Raw genomic sequence first — 23,751 nt, forward strand, 5'->3', positions numbered from 1 at the left:
TTAAATGTTCAGGGCTCTTTTATTTATCATCTGAGAAATAAACCTATTGCCACTGCCTAGTACTTTCCTAAGGGCTATCTTCATTTCTTTGTTCCTTAGACTATAGACGATGGGGTTCAGCAGAGGTGTCAGCACTGTGTATGTCATGGCCATCAGCATGTCTTCACCGAAGGAGCTGATGTTTTTTGGTCTCAGGTAGATATAACAAGCAAATCCATAGTGAATGGACACCACGGTGAGGTGAGAGGAACAAGTCGAGAAGGCCTTATACCTCCCCTTTGTAGAAGGCATTTTCAAAACTGTGGACAAAATGAAGATGTAAGATATCAAAATTAAAATGAAGCTGCCCACCAACACTAAGGCAGAAAGCATAAAAATAGCTATTGCATGATAGGAATTGTAATCACAAGCAAGGCTGGCCACGGGTAAGATGTCACAGAAGAAGTGCTGGATGGTGTAAGAGTCACAAAAAGAGAAGTTGAATATAATGATGGTGATGCACAGAGAAACCAAGAACCCAACCAAACAAGAAGTCATCATGAGCTGGAAGCAGAACTTTCTTGTCATCAGGAAGGGATAATGAAGTGGGTTGTGGATGGCAGTGTAACGGTCGTAGGACATGGCAGACAAAATGAAGCAGTTATTGCCTCCCAAGCCAAAGAAGAAAAACATCTGTGTGGCACACTCCTGAGGGGAGATGGTCTTGCTCTCTGAGAGCAAGTCCACTAGCATGCGGGGAATGATCACCATCGTGGTACAGGTTTCTGAAAAGGACAGGCCAAAGAGGAAAAAGTACATGGGGGTGTGGAGGTTGTGACTGAGCTTGATGGCCACCATTATGGACACATTTGCAAGTAGGATGGTCACATGGGAGGAGAAAATCACTACAAAGAGGAGATTCTGCAGGTCTGAGAAACTGGAAAATCCCCACAGAAGGAAAGTGTTTATTGCTGTGTGATTGCCCATCTTCTTGGTGACAGCAGCTTTACATGATAGGTGTATATATGCTTGAGGTCAAGACTCTGAGATGTTCATAAAAACCTTCTTCTGTACTGATGTCACCTGTACATTAATCTAGAGCAAGTGTTAGACTCATTTTCTCTCTTTCTTTTTGGTTGGAGTCTCACTATGTTGCATAGGCTGGTCTCAAACTTGTGAGCTCAAGCAATCCTCCTGCCTCAGCCTCCCAAGTAGCTGCGACTATAGGCATGTGCCACCATACCAGACTTATGATAAGACAATTCTTAAGAAAGAGCTGGAAAAGAGGGAGTTAAATATACCTAACTGTAATCAAGGTCCAGAAGCTCAAGTGATGATTCTAGTACAGAATTATTATGCCATAGAGAGGGACCAAATATCTTCTTGGATTCTACTCATACAACCTCTTGATCCTTCCCTTCTCCATTTAGGATCTGCATGGAAGAGGGAAAATATGAATAAAATCTCTTTGCTTTCATCCACTGGTTTTGTGATACCATATTTTTCAAATACTTCTTGTAATCTAATGGTACACTGGCACTTGGGATTGAACAAATAAAATAACTCAATCATTTAAGTTATTTAAAATGATGTGTGTAATATTTAAACATTTTGAAGACATCAGTGAAAATTTCTAAAAGAACTTTGATATTGTTCTCAGTGCAATTCTGTTTAAATCAGAGCACCCCACCATCCAGTGGCTTCCAGAGTGATTCCATTGTGAAAATGACTAGACCTGATAAATGTACTATACTTGCTACTTCTGCTGGGTTCCGGTCCATGATAATATTTGATGCTTGTAACATACTCTATTAGTAGTTCTTAACAAATTCTTAAAACACATCAATGATTTTAAAGTTCTTAGGAAATTTTCATCAAAATTCTTTTCAAACAGCCTCCTAAAATATAATGGGCTACCTTGGAGTCAAATGAATTTGGAAGTACTATCTCACTCCAAAATGTCATATTCTGGTCATGATATCTGGATCAACTTTTGAATTTTTGGGTAGAATCTCCAGGATATTTTCTAGCTAGTATGCTTGGTAAATGGTCTTTGCATTCCAGACCTGAAAGGAATAAACTCAAATTCCTTAGATCAATTTTTCAAGTCACATTTCTATTTCATTTATTCATCAAACATCAGTTCATGTGGGAGACACAGGCAGGAAACCAATATGATGAATCTCCAAAGAATTTTGATTTTAACTTCTGGCACAAAGATGAAGGGAAAGAAAAATAATAAGAAAGCAGGGGTGGAAAATGGAGGTGTTGGGGAGGGGAGAGAGAGGGAGGGAGAAAGAGACACTGTAAATTATAGGATTTACAAAGATTAAGGAAAAAAAAGACAAAAGATGAAACTATATTGTTATTTGAAGAGTTGCTGTTTTCTATGATTTTGGCTATAGAATAGAGTAGAAGTTAATTAGCAACTATTCAGTACTGGTATTGTGCCAGAAAACATGTTGGGGTTAGGCAACTCTGCCTCACAGAATCCTCACATGTCTGTGAAGTGGGAATTATCATTTGGATTTACAAAAGATGAAAGTGAGGTATGGAGTATTTAATTGGCTATCAAATGTCATGAATTGACTAATGTCTATGATATGCCATTAGATTAACTGCATGGGAAACACATTAGTACCAGACATGTAGCACCTCTGTCAAATGGGAGTGTATCACTATTGTTGTTTATGCAGTCAGGGAAGCCCTCTCTGAGGATGCGATAAACTTAAATGAGAGGTGAATGACAATCTGTAAGCAATACATAAAGATTAGGGGAGAGAACATTATAGACACAAGTCTCAGCTACCATAAAGACCTGAAGGTGGGCCACAGGTCTACTCAAGCAATCTTCAACCAAGACTCACACAGCTTCTCTTTGAGACCATTCCACAAAGAGTCTTTCCTCTGAAGGTTCCCAGTCTATTATAGTCACCTTTACAGGAATATCTTTTCCACTCTTATTATTTGGGTTACCACTTATTTTTTTACCACCCTCTAATTCCAGTCTCTATGAAAAAAATACTTAAAATTTCTTCTGGAATCTCTCCAACACCAGATTTTCAGTGCAAAATTTTCAAAGCAGAACCAGTCATATTCTTCCTCCTGAGTTTTCTATTTGGGCTATTTGTAGATATTAAAGAGCTATCATGAGCTCTGTTTTTTACTTTTTCTCATCTTTACATCCGTGAAGTCACTTCCAGAATTCCAGATGTCTGGACTCCTTATGTCTGTTTTTTAAATCCCTCTGCTACTGCCTTGAAGCCTCCCTATAAGATGAATTGAGCACCTCCTTCAATGTGTGTCACAAGTCTCTTTCTTACAGGTTCACTTTATGTGACCACACTGACCAGATGCTGGATTCCTAAATACAGGATATATTTGCTCTGTCAACAACAGTGCCTGGCTATATACTGCTGATAGGAGGAAATTCAAATACCCCAACGTGAGCTTCGGTGCATTTCACAAACTGAGAGCAAGATAAATCTCCTGGCTTAGCCTCTACCTGCCCTATGTTTAAGTAGGACAATATGTCCTCTATTTTTCAAATACACCCTGATCCTTTAGATGACTGCTCCTTGGCATATGGTGTTCTCTCTGCCTGTCTCCTTTCCTTCCTTCATTGTACTATCAGAGTTTTACATGTTTTCCAGGTCCTTGCTTCAATTCATTGGACAACTCAGTTTCTCTTATTGTCCACTTTTTCTAGGCTCAAAAGGTCTCCTCTATTCTGCTATCTTACTCATTTAGATTTTTGTACCACCTCTTGCCTCCTGTCTAGGAGCTGTTCTATATCAAGTCTATGTTCTATCACTTCATTATAGATGCCTTTCGAGTTCCCTTTGCTCACATGCCATAAAATGCTAATAACTTCTAATCTGTATGCATGCTTCAGCTATGCTGTCTCATAGATCCTCATAGCTACCCAAAGATATAAATGCTATTAAGATGGTCTTGTTTGAGATGAAACTGGAGATGTGCTTGATTTGCCAAGGTGACGTGGGCAGTAGGTGCACCTCCAGAGCATACTTGCTGCAGAGTGTTGAGAGTCTGGAGAACCACTTGCATGGCTAATTGATTTTAAGTTTCCACATGTGGACTTACTCTAGCATGGGTTCAAGGTCTCACCTGTCCATCTTCATTTCCTGCTGCCAGCCTCCCCTGTGTGAGAATAGTCTGTTGTTTTCCAAATTCAGGAAGTCAGTTCCTCGTTCTTCTACTTTGCACATCTTGTTTGTCTTACTTAAAATGTTCATTCTGTCTTTTTTTTTTTTTTTTGCCTGATGAAAACCTAACTGTACTGAAAAGATCATTCAAATGTCACTTGCCCTGGGAAGCCTCTCTAACTCTCCCTTGCAGTGGTGTCATTTCTTCTTGTTTCCCAACCTATTGTACTGTGATGAGAAAGAAAAAAAAAATCAAAAAAGTTTCTTTTCATATCTTGACATCTGTATAAGGTAGGGAAGAGACAGACTAGTTTTAAAATGTTGTATCCTTCATTATACAGTCAAAGTCGGTTAATGTTAATGTAAGTCAAATATTCTTAGATATTTGACTAAGAATTGTGCAACGGCTGTTGGAAAAACACAGAATCCCATATTCTCCACAAACGCTTCCATTATTTTTACTTAAGTGTATTAGTAAATACTTTTTGACACATAGTAAAGATAGCTGGATGTTCTCCAAATGGATACTTTTTACTTCTGACCTGTTATGTTATTAGTCAACATTGCTATTGACTTTCTTTTCTAAGGCAATTTTCTTTCTTTCTTTATATATGTATATATGCACTCGGCCACTGAGCCCCATCCTCAGCCCTATTGTATTTTATTTAGAGACAGGGTCTCATTGAGTTGCATAGCGCCTTGCAATTGCTGAAGCTGGTTTTCAATTTGTGATCCTCCTGTCTCAGTCTTCTGAACTGCTGGGATTACAGGCGTGTGCCACCGTGCCTGGCTACTTATTTATTTTTATAAGCAGTTTTCTGAGAAATTGGTAGTTTCTTTATTGCTTGGGTTATCTTAGGCAATTTTAAATTGGTGCACAATAATTATACACAAAAGTGGGTTTCATTGTGACATATTCATACATGCACATGACATACTTCAATCAATTTCATTCCCAGTTCCTCCTGTTTTTCCCTAATTTTATCTACTTTACTGATCTTCCTTCTATTTTCATGAGATCCCTCCCTGCCTTTTTCTCTCTGGCTTCTGTAGAAGAGAAACATATAAAATAGCATAAGTACATTAATTTTCTGAGTCTTCTTATTTTGCATAAAATGATATTCTGCAGTTATACCTCCTTTTCTGCAAATGCCATCATTTCATTCTTCTCTATGGATGACTATAATTCTGTTGTGTATATATACCACATTTTCTTTATCCATTCATCTGTTGATGGACACCTAGGTTGGTTCTTTAACTTGGCTATTGTGAATTGTACTGCTATAAACATGAAATGTACTGCTATAAACATCTCCAAACAGATTTGAAGAATCATATCACTTAGTAATGTGAATGCACGAATTGATGTTTTCCCCATTCTTGCTCAATTGAATGAGTAGTGAAAAACAAACAGGCTGAAAAAAAAAAGTCTTCAAACTTCAGCATCACTCATACTTATCACAAGCTCTTGATGGAGAGAAGATTCAAAGATATCAGGGTATGTGTAGTTTACACAATCTTCATCAGTGATTTTGGTTAAAGAGTCTTTGATTTTATGATCCTTGTCATATGTGCTGATGATGAATCCTGCTTTGCTCATACTATTCAAGCACAGCAGTGGTAGGAGCTTTGTCAGTATGACATTATTTTAATCACTCCAGTGACCTTGGCAGCCACTGGAGAACAAGATGCCTGTAACACTGTGTCAAACTTTCTATTTGTTTTCTCCAAACCTTACCATCTTTATACAGCTGGGTTTTGCCATCTTATTCTGTGTTTTCAGTTCTTACAGTCTTTTCCCCATACAATTTTCATCTTTACCAAGAATGAACTGGCACTATCCTTAATTTACAACTTACCTGTTTCCACAGATATTTCAATACCTTCTATCACACTCATAGGCCTTATATTATTCAAAGACATAGAATAATGTCTATTATAAGAAGTGAAAAAATAAACTCCCTTTATTCCCACCTTGCAAAGAAAGAGAATCACCTCCCAGTCTTTTGAAGTTAGGAGGTAACTAAGCTGTAAGAAGAGTGTAGTCTCACAACTCAGGGGTTGCCTTCTGTGGCTCTTCTGGATTTCATATATGTTATAACTCAGGGATAAGTTTTAAGGCAGTTTTCCCCTTTGAATGTCTGTGTTGAGTCCCTTCTGAAATTGGAGTCTCTTGTAACTTAAAGTTAGTGTCTTCTTCATTCCTTAGGGTGGAACTTGGAACCATGCAGATTTTAATGAGAGTCCTGGGGCCACTAGAGACTATTCTCCTGAGACTGCTTTAGATACCAGAAGTCTTGTGTCTGTGGCTCTATCCTCTATTGTAATGTCCACACATGTACTTTAAAAACTCTAACATATAATGGGATTTTTTGATAAGTTTGTTCTTATTCTTCAAAATGAATTATTATAAAGATATTTTGTCATAAAAGTGATTCCAGCAGACATATTTACTCTCTGCTTAAAACCTTTATTTTATGATTCTGAAAAATTTCCAAGTCCTTCAGTTCTCTAATACTCTATTCACAGGGCAGAAAAATGAGGTGTCATGAGACTATTCCCAGGAGAAACAAGTGAAGGTAGGTAGGAAGAAAATGAACACTCAGTATGAATCTTGTTACTGCTTTCTCTTGGTGCAACTCTGCTGTAGAAGACTTTGCCTACAAAGAATATTCACTTTTATCCAAATCCACAATTATACAGTGACATTTGTGACATCTGCAAATGGCTCTTAATTGCTTCTCTCATCATCTTGTCCCTCAAATTATTTATCATCTGTCTTATCTTCAACCCAATGTATTATCAAGTCTTCTATCCAACATTTGTTCTCAAATTTTACATCTTATGGCAAACCAGTCAACACTTTTTATCTTTTAAAAAATATTCTTAAAAACTTCTTAAATTTATTTTTGAGTAATACATAAGAGCATAGTAATTGTTCATATTTGTGGAGTACCATGTGGCTTTTGGACACATATGTATATCGTATATTGTTGAAATCAGATGAGACATCCATCTCCTCCAACATTCATCATTTCTTTATGGTAAAAACTTTCAAAATCATTTTTCTAGCTTTTTGGAATACATATTATATTATTATTATATATGGTCACTCTCCAGTGCAATATCACAACAGAATTTCTTATTCCTATTTAAGTATAACTTAGTATCCATTGATAAATCTCTTCCACTTTCCCTCTTGCATCCTGTAACCACTATTCATATCTCAACTTCCATGGGACCAACTTTTTATAATCTGTGTATGTCCGAGATCCTATAGTACTTGTCTTTCTGTGCCTGGCTTAGTTCACTTAACACAATTATCTGCCTGCATAACACCTTTTACAGCCTGCATAATACCATGTATGTTGTCACAAATTATGGGATTTCATCTTTTTCATGATAAAATGGTATTCCATTGAGCACAATATCTCTTGACTGAATTCTGCATTTTTCTTGTTGTCATATTTCTTACATCTGGAAAGATGTTTGGAACTTAACTAATCTCAAATTTTGCCAATCATTAATTATTCAACACAAATGCCATATCAACCAAGATGCTGTTACTTGCATAATATGTAATAATAAAAACAGAAATTATGGTCATCACTATACAAAATTCATGTATGAAGATGTGAATCTGCTGTCAACATACCTTATATACAAACAGAGATTTGGTAAATTGTGGCATGAAGGTGTATTAAGAATTGCAATGCAAAAAATTATGAATGTAATGCACTCCTCTATTGTGATGTATGTAAGAAATAATAAAAAAGAAATTATGGTCATTAAGAAGGAAGTCTATTAGGAGGAGCACTTTGGATGGGCTCCACTGTGTTCCAAAACCTCAAAGCTAATAGGTGCAGTTTATCAAATTAAATATCTGTAACAATTATTTAGAACTTACTGAAGTTCTAATTGTGTTATTGGTCAGGTGTATACCCTATTATGAAGCACCTGTTGAAATATTTTCCCCATTAAAAAAAATATGGATTCTTTATTATCTTATTATTCAATTCTAAGATTTCTTTATGGATTCTATATACAAGCTCATTGTCACATATATATTGCAAATGTTTGCTTTTCCTTTTCAGTTTTTCATTTTTTTGTTTGAGGAGCCAACATTTTGCATTTTAACAAAATATGATATGTCATTTTAATTTCTTTTATTTTTGCAATTTCTAAAATTATATTTTCTTATATATTTAATGGAAAAATATTTTAATTTTGTCTTTAATATTTATGTATGAAATATCTTAATTCAATTTTTGTGTTTTGTATGAGTTAATAGTTATTCATTTTTTCCACATGGATATGTAGTTGTCTAAGTAATATATGCTAAAAGCTCTTTCTCCACTGAATTGTCTTTACATTTGTCCCAAAACAAAGGTCAGATATAAACATGGTATAAACATGGACGTATTTTGGATTGTCTTTTCTGTTCCTGTGATCTGTATGTCTATGATTTCACCAATATCATATTGTCTTGATTAATTTAGTTTGTGGTGAGTGTTGAAGTCATGCAATGTGAATCCTGTAAACTTGTCAGTTTTCTAAACTTGCTCTCACTATTCTGTTTGGTTTGCAATCTATACAGAATTACCTTGCTAATTTATACAAAAAGTGCCTTTAGAACATTAATCACATTGCATTGAATTTATAGATCCATTTTTGAAGCATTGACAACTTAATGATATTGATTTCCATTCCATGAATGTGGTATATCTCTTTCTATTTAATTAGGTCTTCTTTAATTTTTCTTTAAAATTATTAGTGAGCAGGATTTTCACAGATGTTTGTAAATTTATTCCTAAATATTTATGTTTTTGTTGTATTATAAATATAAGTATTTTCTGTTTTGATATTAGCCCATAAAAATAAAATTGCTTGGGGGGCTGAGGATGTAGCTCAGTGGGTAGAGTGCTTCTCTAGCATGCACAAGGCCTTGAGTTCAATCCCCAGCATCACTAAAAAAAAAATAATAAAAAAAATAAAATTGCTTGGACATTTTTGATGGTTTTATTGTGTTATCTTACTGACTTAGTTTTAGTATATATTTTAGATTTCTTAGAATTTCCTGCAAAAACAACTGTGTACAAATGGAGAGTTTTACTTTTTTTCTGTTTAATCTTTGTGTTTTTTCTACATTGCTGTTAATTAACTTAATTCAATATCTGACACCTCCACTATAATATTGAATAAAAGTGTGTTAAGGGTAGACTTTATTACCTTTTACCCCAACAAAGATATAACATATTTAGTATTTCACCATTAAGAGTGATATTGATTGATATGTATTCATAGATATTCCCGATCAAACTTTTAATTTTTCTCTTTCCATTTCCTGCCCTCTTTTGGATTATTTAAAAATTTTTACTTCCATTCTCATTTGTCTTCTGGTATTTTAGTCATATTTCTTTGCATTACTTTTAAAATGATTTTTCTCAAGATTATAATTTATGTTTTTAAATTTTTGCAGCATATGTACAGTTGATAGTGTAGTAATTTTATGAAACAAAGATTCTGAGACTTTATATTTTTATTTTTTTTCATGCTACCTTTATGTTATCATTGTTATATCTGACATACTTCTCCAAAAATATACCACAAGGCAATAATATAAATTGTTTAGTTGGTGAGTTTTATTTATTTTTTAAATATGTATTTATTTGTTTTTAGTTATAGGAGGTCACAATACATTTATTTTATTTTTATGCGGTGTAGGGAATCGAACCCAGTGCCTCACACATGCTGGGCAAGCACTCTACCTCTGAGCCACACCCTACCCTGAGTTTTATGTATCTTAAGGGAATGGAAAGGACTACAATAGATTTTTACATTAACAAGATATTCAGCATTTTAGATTATCCATTTTTGCAAGTAAGAGATCTATTGTTCTCCTGATGTTCATTTTCCTGGTTGTTTAATCCAAGTCATAGCTGGAGCAACTGCAACTTGGTTCAACTATGACAAGGTAAAAACTCAGAGATGGACTTCTAGAATTGTCCATCTGAAAGCTAAGGTTATGTGTATGCATTGCATTCCAGCCTACAATACTTGGGGCTGTGCTCAGGGACCTTAGCTGCTTCCACATCTGGAAAGTCTTGCACAGAGACTCAATAGTTGGCAGATGGCCTCCCAGAAGGTCATAAGCTTCAGAGAAAGAGAGAAAGAGTGGAGCCTGGAAGCGACACTTTGCTGGATGGTACTGGAAGCAGGAATCTGACAGTGAGGTGGAACTGTCTAGGACAGATTGTTTGAATTCTTCAGTGTCAGTTCTCTCATTTAAACAATGAGAACAATAAAAGTATCAACCTCATCAATTTGTTGTGAGGATTAAATGAGTGTAAAATGTTTATCATAGTTATTAGCATAAAGTGAGCTCTACGTGTGTATTGGTTCTTATTATCTAAGTTGTGGTAAACCCACTCTTCAAATGAGAGTTTTCAGAGGTTGAAATGGGAGATTCTTAAATTAGAATTAGTAGGAGAATGAGGGTGAGACTAAGTCTTCAAGTTGAAGATTCTTGCATTTCACTATGAACCAGCTACACCACGAGGCACTACTCAAGAAGCAGTGCTTTGAGACTCTTTCTTATCTGGAAGTCATCCAAACATCTTTTTAAAAATGTGTACTTATTTATATAACTCTCAAGACAGTTATTTACTTAGGTATGCTCTGCAATGAATGTATATGACTTAACATATTTATTACTTAAAATTCAACTTTCCTTGAAGTTTCACATCCTATTCCCCAAGGTACATAATGGCATGTGTTACAGATATCAATACACAATAATTATCCATAAACACATATTGAATGATCAAAGATAAGGTTGGCATTTTATATCTGAAGTTTAGCACTGAGTATTTCTTAATCAGAAATATCACAGTTCACTTGTAACTAATGTTTATGAATAAAACAATTTGAATAAGACATATTATACTCTTTAGTAATTATTAAACAAAGATTATGAAATCATGCAGGTATATAGAAACAAATGAACAAATTGACCACTTGAGAATTGACAGAATCTTGAAGCATTGGTTGTTGTTTTTTTTAATTGAACTTCTCAATATCTACTACAGAAAATAATGATACTCTATGATACCTTTGAATTCACGTTTGAATCTCTAGTGTCTTCAGAGATTTATCCCCAGAGGAGAACAAAAGTAAAAGACAACTATATAACCACTATATTTTTGGTCTATTGCTGAAAGATGAATGAGTTCTTATTTCAAGAGGTAAGACTTTCACTTTTGTTAATGAATCGGATGCATTGATTTTTATTAACCATTTGAGATGACTTTAATCTCTAAAATTATCTATGCTCACAAAAGGTAGTGTGGAAAGAGAGCAGGTATAATTAAGCTATGAGCTAGTGGACAATATTGGCTGATTTTCTCTGTTTTCACCATTGGTTTCAGGGGAAGGAAGAAACAGTCACAGCCCAAGTTACCAATATTCTTGTTCTTTTTTTTTTCCATTTGCAAAAATACATATATTAAAAATTGATGAGCCATAACCAAAGAAAAAAATTCAGTCTTGTTAATAAACAAATATTAATAAAAATAATGCAAATACTTTGGGTTTTTTCCTTATAAAATAGGAATTTAAAGAAAAAATTGACAGTAATCAGTTTTTAAGCAAGCAAGGAAGAACACATTGGTGCCAACTCTAAATAAGTAAATGTTGAGCTAACAATTCCTCTTCAAACTTATTTATTTATTTATTTATTTATAACAGTGGAAGTCATTACAACTCTTATTTTATATATATAAATATATATATATACCTCAATTTTTCATATCTCTGGTTGTATACATAGTATACTCACACCAATTCATGACCTCATACATGTACTTTGGATAATAATGATCATCATATTCAACCATCATTAATTACCCCATGCCCCCTCTCTTCCCCTCCCACCCCTCTACCCTATCTAGAGTTTGTCTATTAATTTAATGCCCCCCATCCCACTATGAATAAGCTTCCATATATCAAAGAAAATATTCTGCATTTGTTTTTTGGGGATTGGCTAACTTCACTTAGCATTATCTTCTTGTTCTTTACACATAAGTCTTTTAGTACTATTGCAAACTTGGCACTTTACCAGAATGCTAATGTTCAGATGCTTTGGCATTTTTAAATATTTACATTAATGATCTAAAAATTTAAAGAAAAAAATCTTTGCATAAATACTTTGTTTAGCATCTGGATGCTTTAGTTTCAAGGCAAACTTTAGAAAAAGCTTGATGTATTTACCATCAGAGAATTTGAAGAAGGTGGTCAACCTGGGCCCCTAGCTTGATTCTTCCTAAGTTTTTTATCTATACTTTATTCAGCTATGTATAATATGTTGACAATGATATTATTTTATGCTACAAAATTTCAGTTATAGTAGGAAGTGATTTGATTTACTAGAATATTATATTTATATACTCTCAATCATGCCCATTTCACAGTGATTATGATACTTTAAGCTACTTAGTAAAAAATATTTTCAGCTTCAAATATATAAAAAAATTTTTATAAAGTTTATAATAAGCAACCTCATTTATAACCCTAATGTGAAATTCATGTATCACTTATCAAGAACAAACTTATTGCTTCTTTTAAAAAAATGGTCATATTTAACTTATATGTATTGTGAAGTATTTATTAACCTAGGCAATCCTGTTGCACTTCAATTACAAGGAGGCTTAACAGAACTTCCTGTTCATTCATTACCAGGCATAATGGACTACATGCTCACTAGTATTAAATGATATCATTACATAGTTACTAAAACAATGGACAATCATATTTACTAGAGTTCATATTCTGATTTGGTGATTTGATACGTAACTTTGTACAAGTTACATAATATCCTTCAGACTCTATTAATTAATCTAGAAATAACAAAAGTGATTAATAGTATATGAATAATGTAATAACTATATATAAAGAAATATGTATATATATAATTCTTAGAATACAGCTAAGAATTAGGAAGCATGTAATAAATATTAGCTAGAATTAAAGTCTTTCAAACTCTACGTATGTTTTTTTCTAATATATTCAGCATTCACTTTTGTCATTTTCAACTGTTGTGTATTTTGTTTGGCTTTAAATCTTCTTTAAGTGTATTTTTGGGAACTATATAATATATGAAAAAAAGATTATATAAAGGAATTTTGGGGCATTTCTGTTAGAAGCAACTTAAAATTACTGATAGGGTCAGTAATTTATTGCACATAAATAACTATTGGTGTTTGACCATCTTTATTTACTTCCCATATAAATTAATGAAAATGAAACCATCATGTTTATAAATACTTTCATGTCATGTTTTCCTTACAGGTTCATTTTTCAGCAGCTACTGTCCCATGGATTCCCTGGTCAATGGGAACCACACTGCAGTGACAGAGTTCATTCTATTGGGCTTAACTGAGGATCCAGTCCTCCGAGTCTTCCTCTTTGTGATCATCCTGTGCATCTACCTGGTGACCATCTGTGGCAATCTCAGCACGATCCTTCTCATCAGAGTCTCTTCTCAGCTCCATCACCCCATGTACTTTTTTCTGAGCCATTTAGCTTCTGCTGACATAGGCTATTCGTCTTCTGTCACACCCAATATGCTTGTAAACTTCCTGGTGGAGAGAAATGCCATCTCCTACCTTTGGTGTGCCACCCAGCTTGGTTTAGCAGTGTTCTTTGGGACAGTGGAGTGCTTCCTTCTGGCTGCCATGGCCTATGATCGCTTTGTGGCAATCTGCAACCCACTGCTATACTCCACCAAAATGTCCACACAAGTCTGTCTCCAGCTATTTGTAGTGGCTTATACAGGGGGTTTCCTCAATGCTTCCTCCTTTGTCATTTCTTTCTTTTCTTTGCTCTTCTGTGGACCAAATCAAGTCAACCATTTTTTCTGCGATTTTGCTCCATTAGTTAAGCTCTCCTGTTCTGATGTCAGTGTCCCCTCAGTTGTTCCTTCATTTTCTGCTGGCTCCATCATTGTGGTCACAGTGTTTGTCATTGCCATCTCCTACATATACATCCTCATCACCATCCTGAGGATGAGCTCCACTGAGGGGCGCCACAAGGCCTTCTCCACCTGCACCTCCCACCTCACTGCGGTCACTCTGTTCTATGGGACCATTACCTTCATTTATGTGATGCCCAAGTCCAGCTACTCCACTGACCAGAACAAGGTGGTGTCTGTGTTCTACATGGTGGTGATCCCCATGCTGAACCCTCTCATCTATAGTCTCAGGAACCAGGAGATTAAGGGAGCTCTGAAGAGACAGCTTGGCAGAAAAATATTTTCTTAGTTATTCCTTCTATTTTATTCAACTTGACATAATAAAATATCCCATAGTTTTAATTATAAAAGGAAATGAGTGCCTGCGATTGAACTGTATCTATTAACATGTCATTATCCAGTCTGGAGCTCTTCAGTAAACATACGGTGTATTTCAATTTTCAGATGACATTGTAGGTCAGTAGCTCATAGTGAGTTACCTTTAATAAAATCAAATCAAATTTAAAGTTAGAACACAAATTGGCTCACAAAATCTGCTGAAAATCCTTTTAAAGTTGTATTCATATTTTTTCAAAACATTGTTGTCTGACATAAAAAACAAGTCATCACTCCTGTTATAGTTGGGATGTTAAGTGTCCTGCAAAGGCCCCTGTAGTGAAGGCTTGGTCCTTTTGGTGTTCTCTTGGGAAGTGGCGGAAACTTTAAGAATGCAGCCAAATGGGACATCTTTAGCTCACTGGGGCCATGCCCTCAAAGGGGTAGTGGGACCATATCTCCTATCTCCTGTCGTTGACTGATCATGAGGTGAACAGTTTGCTCTGATGCAAATTCAAATACCCCAGCCATGATACACTGTCACAGTACCAAAGCAGTGGAGTCAACTTATCCGGAACTAAAATCTCCAAAACAATGAGCCAAGCCAAACACCATTTCCGCTCTTAAGATGATTACCTCATCTGTTTGTTATATAATAGATGTCTAACACATACTACAATTCTGTGTCCCTTTCAACATCAGCTTATCCTGAGATAAACCTGAGAGCTTTAGCTATGACTGTGTATATTGTGAAAGAAATTACAAAGTCCAAGAAAATAATAAAATTACATGAAATATTCCTCTTGTAAAATGATTGTCTGTGGGGATGGGCTTTGTGGATCAATAAAATTTTGGTCTGTGTTTCTGGCCTCTGCCTTTGGCCTCATTTGTGGGGTCCTAAAAGAGGAACATGAGAAGCCACTCCTGACAATTCTGAATTCCTCTAACAGGTCAAACTAGCTGAATTCCTCTGTTGAAATGAGCAGGGTTTCTGAGCTTCTAAGATCTGAGTAAAACAAAAATAATTCTCATTAAGAAAATTCAGCTTGTTGTGGGACAGGGAGGTTAAAAGCACTCCCCACACACTTTCCTCTGAAGGATTCCCAGTCTATTAACCTCTAAAGGAAAATGTTTTGCATTCCTATTGTTTCAGTTACTACTTATTTTGTACCACTCCCCAATGCCGCTCTATATGAAAAAATACTTAAATTTCCTCTGGCACATCGCCAGTGTCAAAATGTCTTTCATGTATTAAATGCAAGATTTCCAGAGCATACCGGACATGTCCTCTTTCTTGAGTTTCCTATTTACCACTAGACAGAGACAGAAAACTTATATCAGACTCATCTTTCCTCATCTTTACATTCATGAAGTCACTTCCCGAATTCCAGATGCCTGGGCTTCTTATGTCTGTTTTTCAAATCCATCTGCTACTGTCTTGAATCCTCCCCATAAGATGTATGGGGCACCTCCTTCATTGTTGTCACAAGACTCTTACAGTTTCATTTCATGTAACCACACTGTGACCAGATGCTAGATTCCTAAATACAGGATATATTAAATCACCACTGTGTCAACAACAGTGCCTGGATAAATACTGTTGATAGGAGGAAATTCAAATACCCCAGTGTGAGCTTCAGTGCACTTCACAAACTGATAGCAAGACCCATCTCCTGGCTCAGCTCTACCACACACCTCTACCTACTCTATGCTTAGTGAGACAATAGTGTCCTCTATTTTCCAAATACACCCAGATCCTTTAGATGGTTGCTCCTTGGCATATGGTGTTCTCTCTGCCTGTTTCCTTCCCCTCCTTCATTTACTTCCAATCAGAGTTTTACACATTTTCCAAGCCCTTGCTTCAATTCATTAGAAAACTCAGTTTCTCTTATTGTCCACATTTTCTACACTGAGGGATCCTAACTCAAAATGTCTCCTCTATTCTACTCTCTTAGTCATTTAGATTTTTGCACAGCCTCTTGCTCCTGTTTCCCACTCCCACTAGGAGCTGTTCTTTATCAAATCTATCATCATGCTCTATCACTTCATTATAGATGCTTTTTTGCGTTCCCTTTGCTCACATGCTATGCGATGTTAATAACTTCTAATCTGTATGCATGCTTCAGGCATGCTGTCTCATATATCCGCATAGTTACTCCAAGAGAGAAATCCTATTAAAATGATTATGTTTGAAATGAAACTGGAGAGTTGATTGATTTGCCAAGGGGATGTGGGCAGTAGGTGCACCTCCAGAGCATTGAGATAATAAAGTTTTTTCCCCCCACAAGTTTGACATCTGGATAAAGCAGGAAAGAGTCTCATTTTAAAATGTTGCATCTGTCATCTTACTTCCTAACTTGAGAGAGTGTACATTTTTGCCTAAGATTAGTGCAGTAGCTGTTGGAAAAATGTGGAGTCCCATATCCTCCAGAAATCAAGCATATTTACAAATTCCTTCCCAATACATTCTATGATAGATTTAGCCTTTATTTTATTCTGAGACATACTGAAGATAGTTGGATGTTCTCCAAAGAGTTCTAAGAATCCTGTCACCTAGCACTTCTGAAAGAAGGTACAGGTGCTTTCCTTTATTAAAAAAAAAAAAAAAAAAAAAAAAAACCTTCCTCGAAGCCAGCAGTGATTGTGATTGTTTAAAGCCAAGAAGAAAGAAACTAGTTTTGCATTCTAAATACAACCCCTGTTTGCTGTAGCATCAAACCACACTTGATCTACCCGAGTGCTCTTCTACTAGGGGACATATCAGAATTGCTAGAAGAACATTGTCAAAAAATCCATCTCCACTTACACCACAGCTCTTGAGAAGTCTCCCCAAGGAGAGAAATCTCAAGGATAGCACTATATGTGTCATTTGCACAAGCTTTATCAGTAATTTTGTTTGAGAACTTTGGATAATTATAATATTTTCTTATATATGTTGATGGTAAATCCTGCTTTGCTCATAATATTCAAGCACAGCAGTGGTAGGGGATTTTTCAACATGTTATTATTTTCATTTATCTCAATGACCCTGGAAGCCATTGGAAACCACCTGTCTGTAAGAGTGCTTCAACCCTTCTATTTATTTTCCTGATCGTCCCTTCTTTCTATACCTGGGTTTTGTCATCTTATTTTCTGTTTTTCAAAACTTATACCCTGCATTTTTTTTTGTTTCAACTCTACCAAGAATAAAGACCTGACAAGTTTCTTAATTTCCAGTTTATCTCCATAGTGCCCACAGTTTTTTCAGTGCCTTCTGTGAAGGTATAAATCCTCATCGGTATTTGATTATTTGATGACACAGAATAATGCTAATTGTAAAAAGTGAAAAACATCCCCCCTCCTTTTTTTTGTGATGCTTGGGATTGAACCCAGGGCCTTCTGCATGTGAGGCCAGCACTTTATCAACTGAGCTATATCCCAGCCCAACAAACCCTTTTTTATTGCCACCTTGTATAGAAAGAGAATCCCCTCCCAGTCTTTTAGAGTTAGGAGATAACTAAGCTGTCGGAAGAGTTTACTCTCACACCTTGGGGGTTGCTTTCTGTGGCTCTTCCTGTGATTTCATATATGTTGTAACTCAGAGATGAATTTTAAGGCAGTTTTTCCCTTTGAATATCTGTGGAGTCCCCTCTGAAATTGGAGTCTCTTGTAACTTAAAGTTAGTGTCTTCTTCATTCCTTAAGGTACAGCTTAGAGCCATGAGGATTTTAATGAAAGTCCTGGGGCCACTGGAGATGATTCTCCGGAGACTGCTTTAGATACCAGAAGTCTTGTGTCTGTGACTCTATCCTCTATTGAAATGTCCACACGTGTGATTTTAAAATTCTGACATATAATAGGAGTTTTTGACAAGTTTGTTCTTATTCTTCTGAATGACTATGGAAATGACTGAAAATCAACTTGTTAAAAAGGTATCATAGCATGAAAGTGAATCCAGCTGGCATATTTACTCTCTGCTTACTACCATTTATTTTATGGTTCTGAAAAATTTCCAAGTCCTTCAGTTCTCTTCTGCTCTAATCACAAGGCAAAGGAATGAGGTATCCTTAGACTATTCCCAGGAGAAACTAACAAAGGTGGTAGGAAGAAAATGAACACTCTGTATGATCCTTATTACTGCTTTCTTTTGAAGCAACTCTGCTTTAGAAGACTCTGCTTAAAAAGAATATTCCCTTTTATCTAAATCCCTAGTCAAGCTGTGACATCTGCAAATGGCTACTAATTGCTTCTCTCATCATCTTGTCCCTCAAATTCTCTATCATCTGCATTATGAAGTCTCATCTCCATCATTTGTCCTCAAAATTTCATATCTTATGGCAAACCAGTCAACACTTTTTATCTTTTTAAAAAGTTTTTTTAGGTAGGGGGGATAGTAGAGGATAGGAAAGGTAGCAGAATACAACAGTCACTAATATGGCATCATGTAAAAATGTGGATGTGTAACCGATGTGATTCTGCAATCTGTATTTGGGGTAAAAATGGAGTTCATAACCCACTTGAATCAAATGTATGAAATATGATATGTCAAGAGCTTTGTAATGTTTTGAACAACCAATAAAAAGTGTTTTTATTTTTAAAAAGTACTCTTTTAAAATTTATTTTATTTAAATTTATTTTTTGAGTAACACAAAAAAATTATAAGTATTGTTCACATTTCTGGGGTACCATGTGTTATTTTGACATATGTACATTTTATGTTGTTGAAGTCAGATGAGACATATATGTTCCCTTAAGTCTTCATTATTTCTCAAAATCCTTTTTCCTAGCTTTATGAAACATGTAGTATATTATCATTATGTATAGCCACTCTACCATGCAATAGCACACCTAAATTTTTTTAGTCCTATATAACTATAGCTCAGTATCCATTGATGCATCTCTCCCAAGTTTTCCCCTTCCTCTACTTTCTCGGGTCTCCTGTAACTACCATTCTACTGTCAACTTCTATGGGACCAGCTTTTATATTCCATATGTGAGATTGTATAGTACTTTTCTTTTTGTACTTGGCTTAGTTCACTTAACATAATGATTTGCCTGCATAACACCATTTACATCCTCCATAACACCATTCATTTGGTTGCAAATGACAGGATTTCTTTTTTGTGGCTAAATAATAATCCACCGAACATAGTATTTCTTGATTGAATTCTACATTTTCCTTGTTCTGTCTTATATTCCTTCTGAGCACAGCTGTTTTGCTGTTAACTCATTCCAAGTCTTGACCAGCACAAATGCCATCTTCTCCAAGAATCCCTTACTTGCATAATGTATAATAATAAAGACAGAAAGCACAGCTATTAAGAAGAAAGTGTATTAAGAGGGTCACTTGGAATGGACTCCACTGGGTACCAAAACCTCAAAGCTGATTAGTACATTGGACTAGTCACTGTACGTAACAATTAATTTGAATTTTTCAATGCTAAGTTGACCTGTTTTTTTGACTTTTTGGACCTATCTTATGAGGACAGGGAACATATCCTCAAGCTTCTTAACATCCAATTCCTTGCATCAACAGCAATGCTCTTTTTTTTTTCTTTTTTTTTAAATTGCTCTTGATGAAAAGGAGCACCACTGACTGGAAAATCTGGAAGTGAATGTCATTACACCCAGGATGGCTCATAGCCACCTGCTGAATAATACAGTGATTTAAAACCATCAGTAACAAAATACCCTATTGCTGCAAGGTTGAACCATTCTGAGGTACCTTTCATGCTCCACTGTTCCCTGTGGGCTGGGACTGAAGGTGCACTTCAGTTGTGTATCTTCATCTAGAGTCTCCTGATGCCTTGTCATGCTTCTCTCTCATCTTTACTGGAATCCCCTGAGATTGCTCCTTCACTAGATCATTTTCCTCTCCTTTTGGAGAACTTGTCAGAAGATGGAGTGCCAATCAACATAATAACTTTATGTCCTTTATTATTCAGACTCAAATTTTAAAAATAAAATGAAGTACAAGTATTGATTCTGATTGCTGAATCCAGTTCCTTCTCTCTGAGGAAAGAACTATAATACTCAACCATCATTGGCAGTCATATAGTCATAAGGTTTGAATTTCTATCTATGGGTTGTATTGTACTTGTTCCTTGTGGTACTAGAATTTCTGCTCCTTGTTAATTGGTCCTCATTACTAGGTATTTGTATATTTTTCTTATGCCTCTATTTGGAGGATGGTTCATGAAGTCTGAGTTCACACTGATTTTATATGGTCTGTGATACAATTTGTGCGAAAGATAGATGGGGTACATGTTGATGCTGCAGCTCTGTGGCTATCCTGAATCAGTAATCTCTCTGTTTGCTTTATCTTCATCCTATCCCATCATTTATGAAAAAAATATATGCCAGTTACATTTTAAAATAAAACTTTTAACTATATTTCTGGAAGTAGTAACCTAGAGAAGAAGTTATTTCGTCCATTCACTCATTTATTCATTTTGAAATTACATTCCAGGCACTGTTCTAGTCTGTCAGAAATGTGTCAGACAGACAGATGTTTGCCTTTGTGGAATTCATCTTCAAGCATCTTCAGAGCAGAAAAAGAGAAACTTGAGTTTATAATTAACTAATACATTAAAAAAAAGTTAAAGCAGGAAAGAATAATTCAATTACCCTTTAAGCACAATAGCAGCAAATAGCTTCAAAACTTTTAAATCATTTTTACCAGCTGCTATCACAGAACAGAAAATATGAGTTTAGAAAAGGGGTCAAAAGGAGAAAGTAGATAGAAAATACATGTCAGTCTGTTGTGGGTATCAATAACTTGTTTGATTTTTTATTGGTTGTTCAAAACGTTACAAAGCTCTTAACATATCATATTTCATACATTTGATTCAAGTGGGTTATGAACTCCCATTTTTACCCCAAATACAGATTGCAGAATCACATCGGTTACACATCCACGTTTTTACGTAATGCCATATTAGTGAATTTGTTTGATTTTTAAAAGCTCTTTTTTTTCTTAGATGCAAAAATAATTCAATATAATTGATGAAGTTATTCTAGAAAGATTTTTTCCTTATAGTAAACCTCTTTGTTATCCATTTCAATAACTTTTTAAAACATTTCCATTACCCTCTGAATATTCCTCATATCTACGTGCATTTTTTGCTTCCCTCTGTCCTGGTTCCAGGTACCTGTAGTTTTTACTTCTAGATAATATAGATTGATTTGCTTTTCCTACAAAGTTTTATAACTTTGAGTTTTAGAACTCAAAATCATCACGTATGACATGCCTCGTTGTGTTTGATTTCTTTTACTAGCATAATGATTTTGAGATTCATTCATGTCATCATTAATTTGATTCTTTTTATTGCTCAGTAGGGTCCCCTTAAATGGGTATATCGTGTTTCTGTCATTTACTTGTTACTGGCTTGAGGTTATTCAGTTGGGGTCCTCTGTTAATAAATCTGGTACTATGAACTTTCAGATAGTGTGTGCATGATATGTCTTACCTTGTCATAGGTAAATACAAAGGAGCAGGCATGCTGGGTCTTCAGGTTGTATATGTTTATATTTTTTAAAAATTGCAAAGTAGCTTTCTAAAGCGGCTGTATAGTTTCATATTCCCATGGGCAATATTGAGACTCCCAGTTGCTCAAAATGTCACATTTGGTATTGTTCTTTAATTTTAATTATCATAACGGTTATATAGATATCTCTTTGTCACATCAATTTATACTTATCTGATAACTTATAATATATCAAGTGTCTTCTCATGTGCTATTGGTCATATGTACATCTCCTTATAAAGTTCCTGTTCCAACATTTCTCCCATTTAAAAAAATTAGGATGTTTGTTGTCTTATTCTTCAGTTCTAAGTGTTTCTTATACCTTCTATGTGTAAGCTCATTATTATATATAGTTATTATAAACAATTTTTTTTCCTTTTTAGTTTTCTGTTTTTATGTACTAAGGGCAAACTGTTAATATTTGAATAAACTCTAATATATCATTTTATTATCTTTATCTGAAAAATTCTTGCAAGCTCTAAAATTATGAAGATTTTTTTCTTGTATTTAGCTCTAGAAACCTTTTATCTTTCATCTTTGTGTCTATGAAACATTTTGAATTAATTTTTGTGTTTGGTATGATTTAAGTGATGTTGTTCATTTTTTCCATGTGGATATGAAATTGTTCAAGTAATATATGCTGTAAAATCTATGGCCATTGAATCACCTCTTTCTCCACTGAACTGCCATTAACATTTATCCAGAGGTATAATAATATATAGGTGGATCTATTTTAGGACTGTCTTTTATGTTCCTGTGATCTGTATGTTTTCATGTCACCAGTATAATACTGTGTCGATCACTTTCGATTTGTAGTAAGTCTTCTTTATGAATTTATTTTTTAATTGGAGCATTATAGTTATACATAAAAGTGGAATTCACTGTGATGTGTTCATACATGCTTATGACAGTTTGGTTAATTTCATTCTGCTGTTCCTTCCATTTTCCATCCATTATCTCTCTTCCTCATTCCCCTTCCTTCACTCCTCTTATCTGCCTTCTATTTTAATAGGATCTCCCCCACCATTAAAATAATCCTTATTTCTTTCTAGGTTCTGTATACTAAAGGAAAACATTCCACCCTTGACTTTACTCATCTTGCTTAATTTACTCAGCATGATGTCCTCCAGATTTGTCCATTTACCAGCAAATGACATAATTTCATCTTATTTATGGGTGAGAAAAATGACATTTTCTTTGTCTTTTTCTATTGAGGGACACCTAGGTTGGTTCCATAACTTTGTGATTGTGAATTATGCTACTATAAACATTGATATGCAGGTATCCTTACCGTATGCTGATGTTAGTTCTTTTGGATAAATACCAAGGTATAAAATAAGCTGGGTCATACATAGTGGTTTCATCCCTGGTCCTTTGAAGAATCTCCATAGTGCTTTCCATAGTCGATATACTAACTTGCAGTTTCACCAAAAGTGTGCTTTTCCTGCACATTCTTGCCAGCAATTATTATTATTATTATTATTAATGATTTCCATTCCAAATGGAATGTACTAGATTCTATCTGGGACTTTATGTCTAGTAGTGTTTTATGTAAATAGGTGCACTAACATTTAGGCATAAATACCTACAGTCATTATATTTTCTTGTTGGAGAGACTCCTTTACCAGTATGAAGTGATCTTCTATGTTTCTTCTGATCAATTTTAGCTTGAAATCTGCTATGTTAAATATGAGACTAGCTACTCCATTTGCATGGTATATATTTTTTCCCAACCTTTCATATTCAGCCTGTATGTCTT

At 35.1% G+C, this 23,751-nt stretch overlaps 2 protein-coding genes across 2 annotated transcripts; one reads left to right on the forward strand and one right to left on the reverse strand.

The window, feature by feature from the left end:
* Positions 1-966, reverse strand: LOC144254704 (olfactory receptor 10T2-like). The gene has a single exon (XM_077798193.1). It carries the CDS (start codon positions 964-966, stop codon positions 1-3), a length of 966 nt encoding a protein of 321 aa, XP_077654319.1.
* Positions 967-11,315: 10,349 nt separating this feature from the next.
* LOC144254407 (olfactory receptor 5P76) lies at positions 11,316-14,461 on the forward strand. Its single transcript, XM_077797567.1, has 2 exons — positions 11,316-11,389; positions 13,491-14,461. The coding sequence occupies exon 2, from the start codon at positions 13,517-13,519 to the stop codon at positions 14,459-14,461; it is 945 nt and encodes a 314-aa protein (XP_077653693.1). The 5' UTR covers positions 11,316-11,389; positions 13,491-13,516.
* Positions 14,462-23,751: the final 9,290 nt, after the last annotated feature.

This window comes from Urocitellus parryii, chromosome 4 (assembly GCF_045843805.1).
Source record: "Urocitellus parryii isolate mUroPar1 chromosome 4, mUroPar1.hap1, whole genome shotgun sequence".
NCBI classification, from domain to species: Eukaryota; Metazoa; Chordata; class Mammalia; order Rodentia; family Sciuridae; genus Urocitellus; species Urocitellus parryii.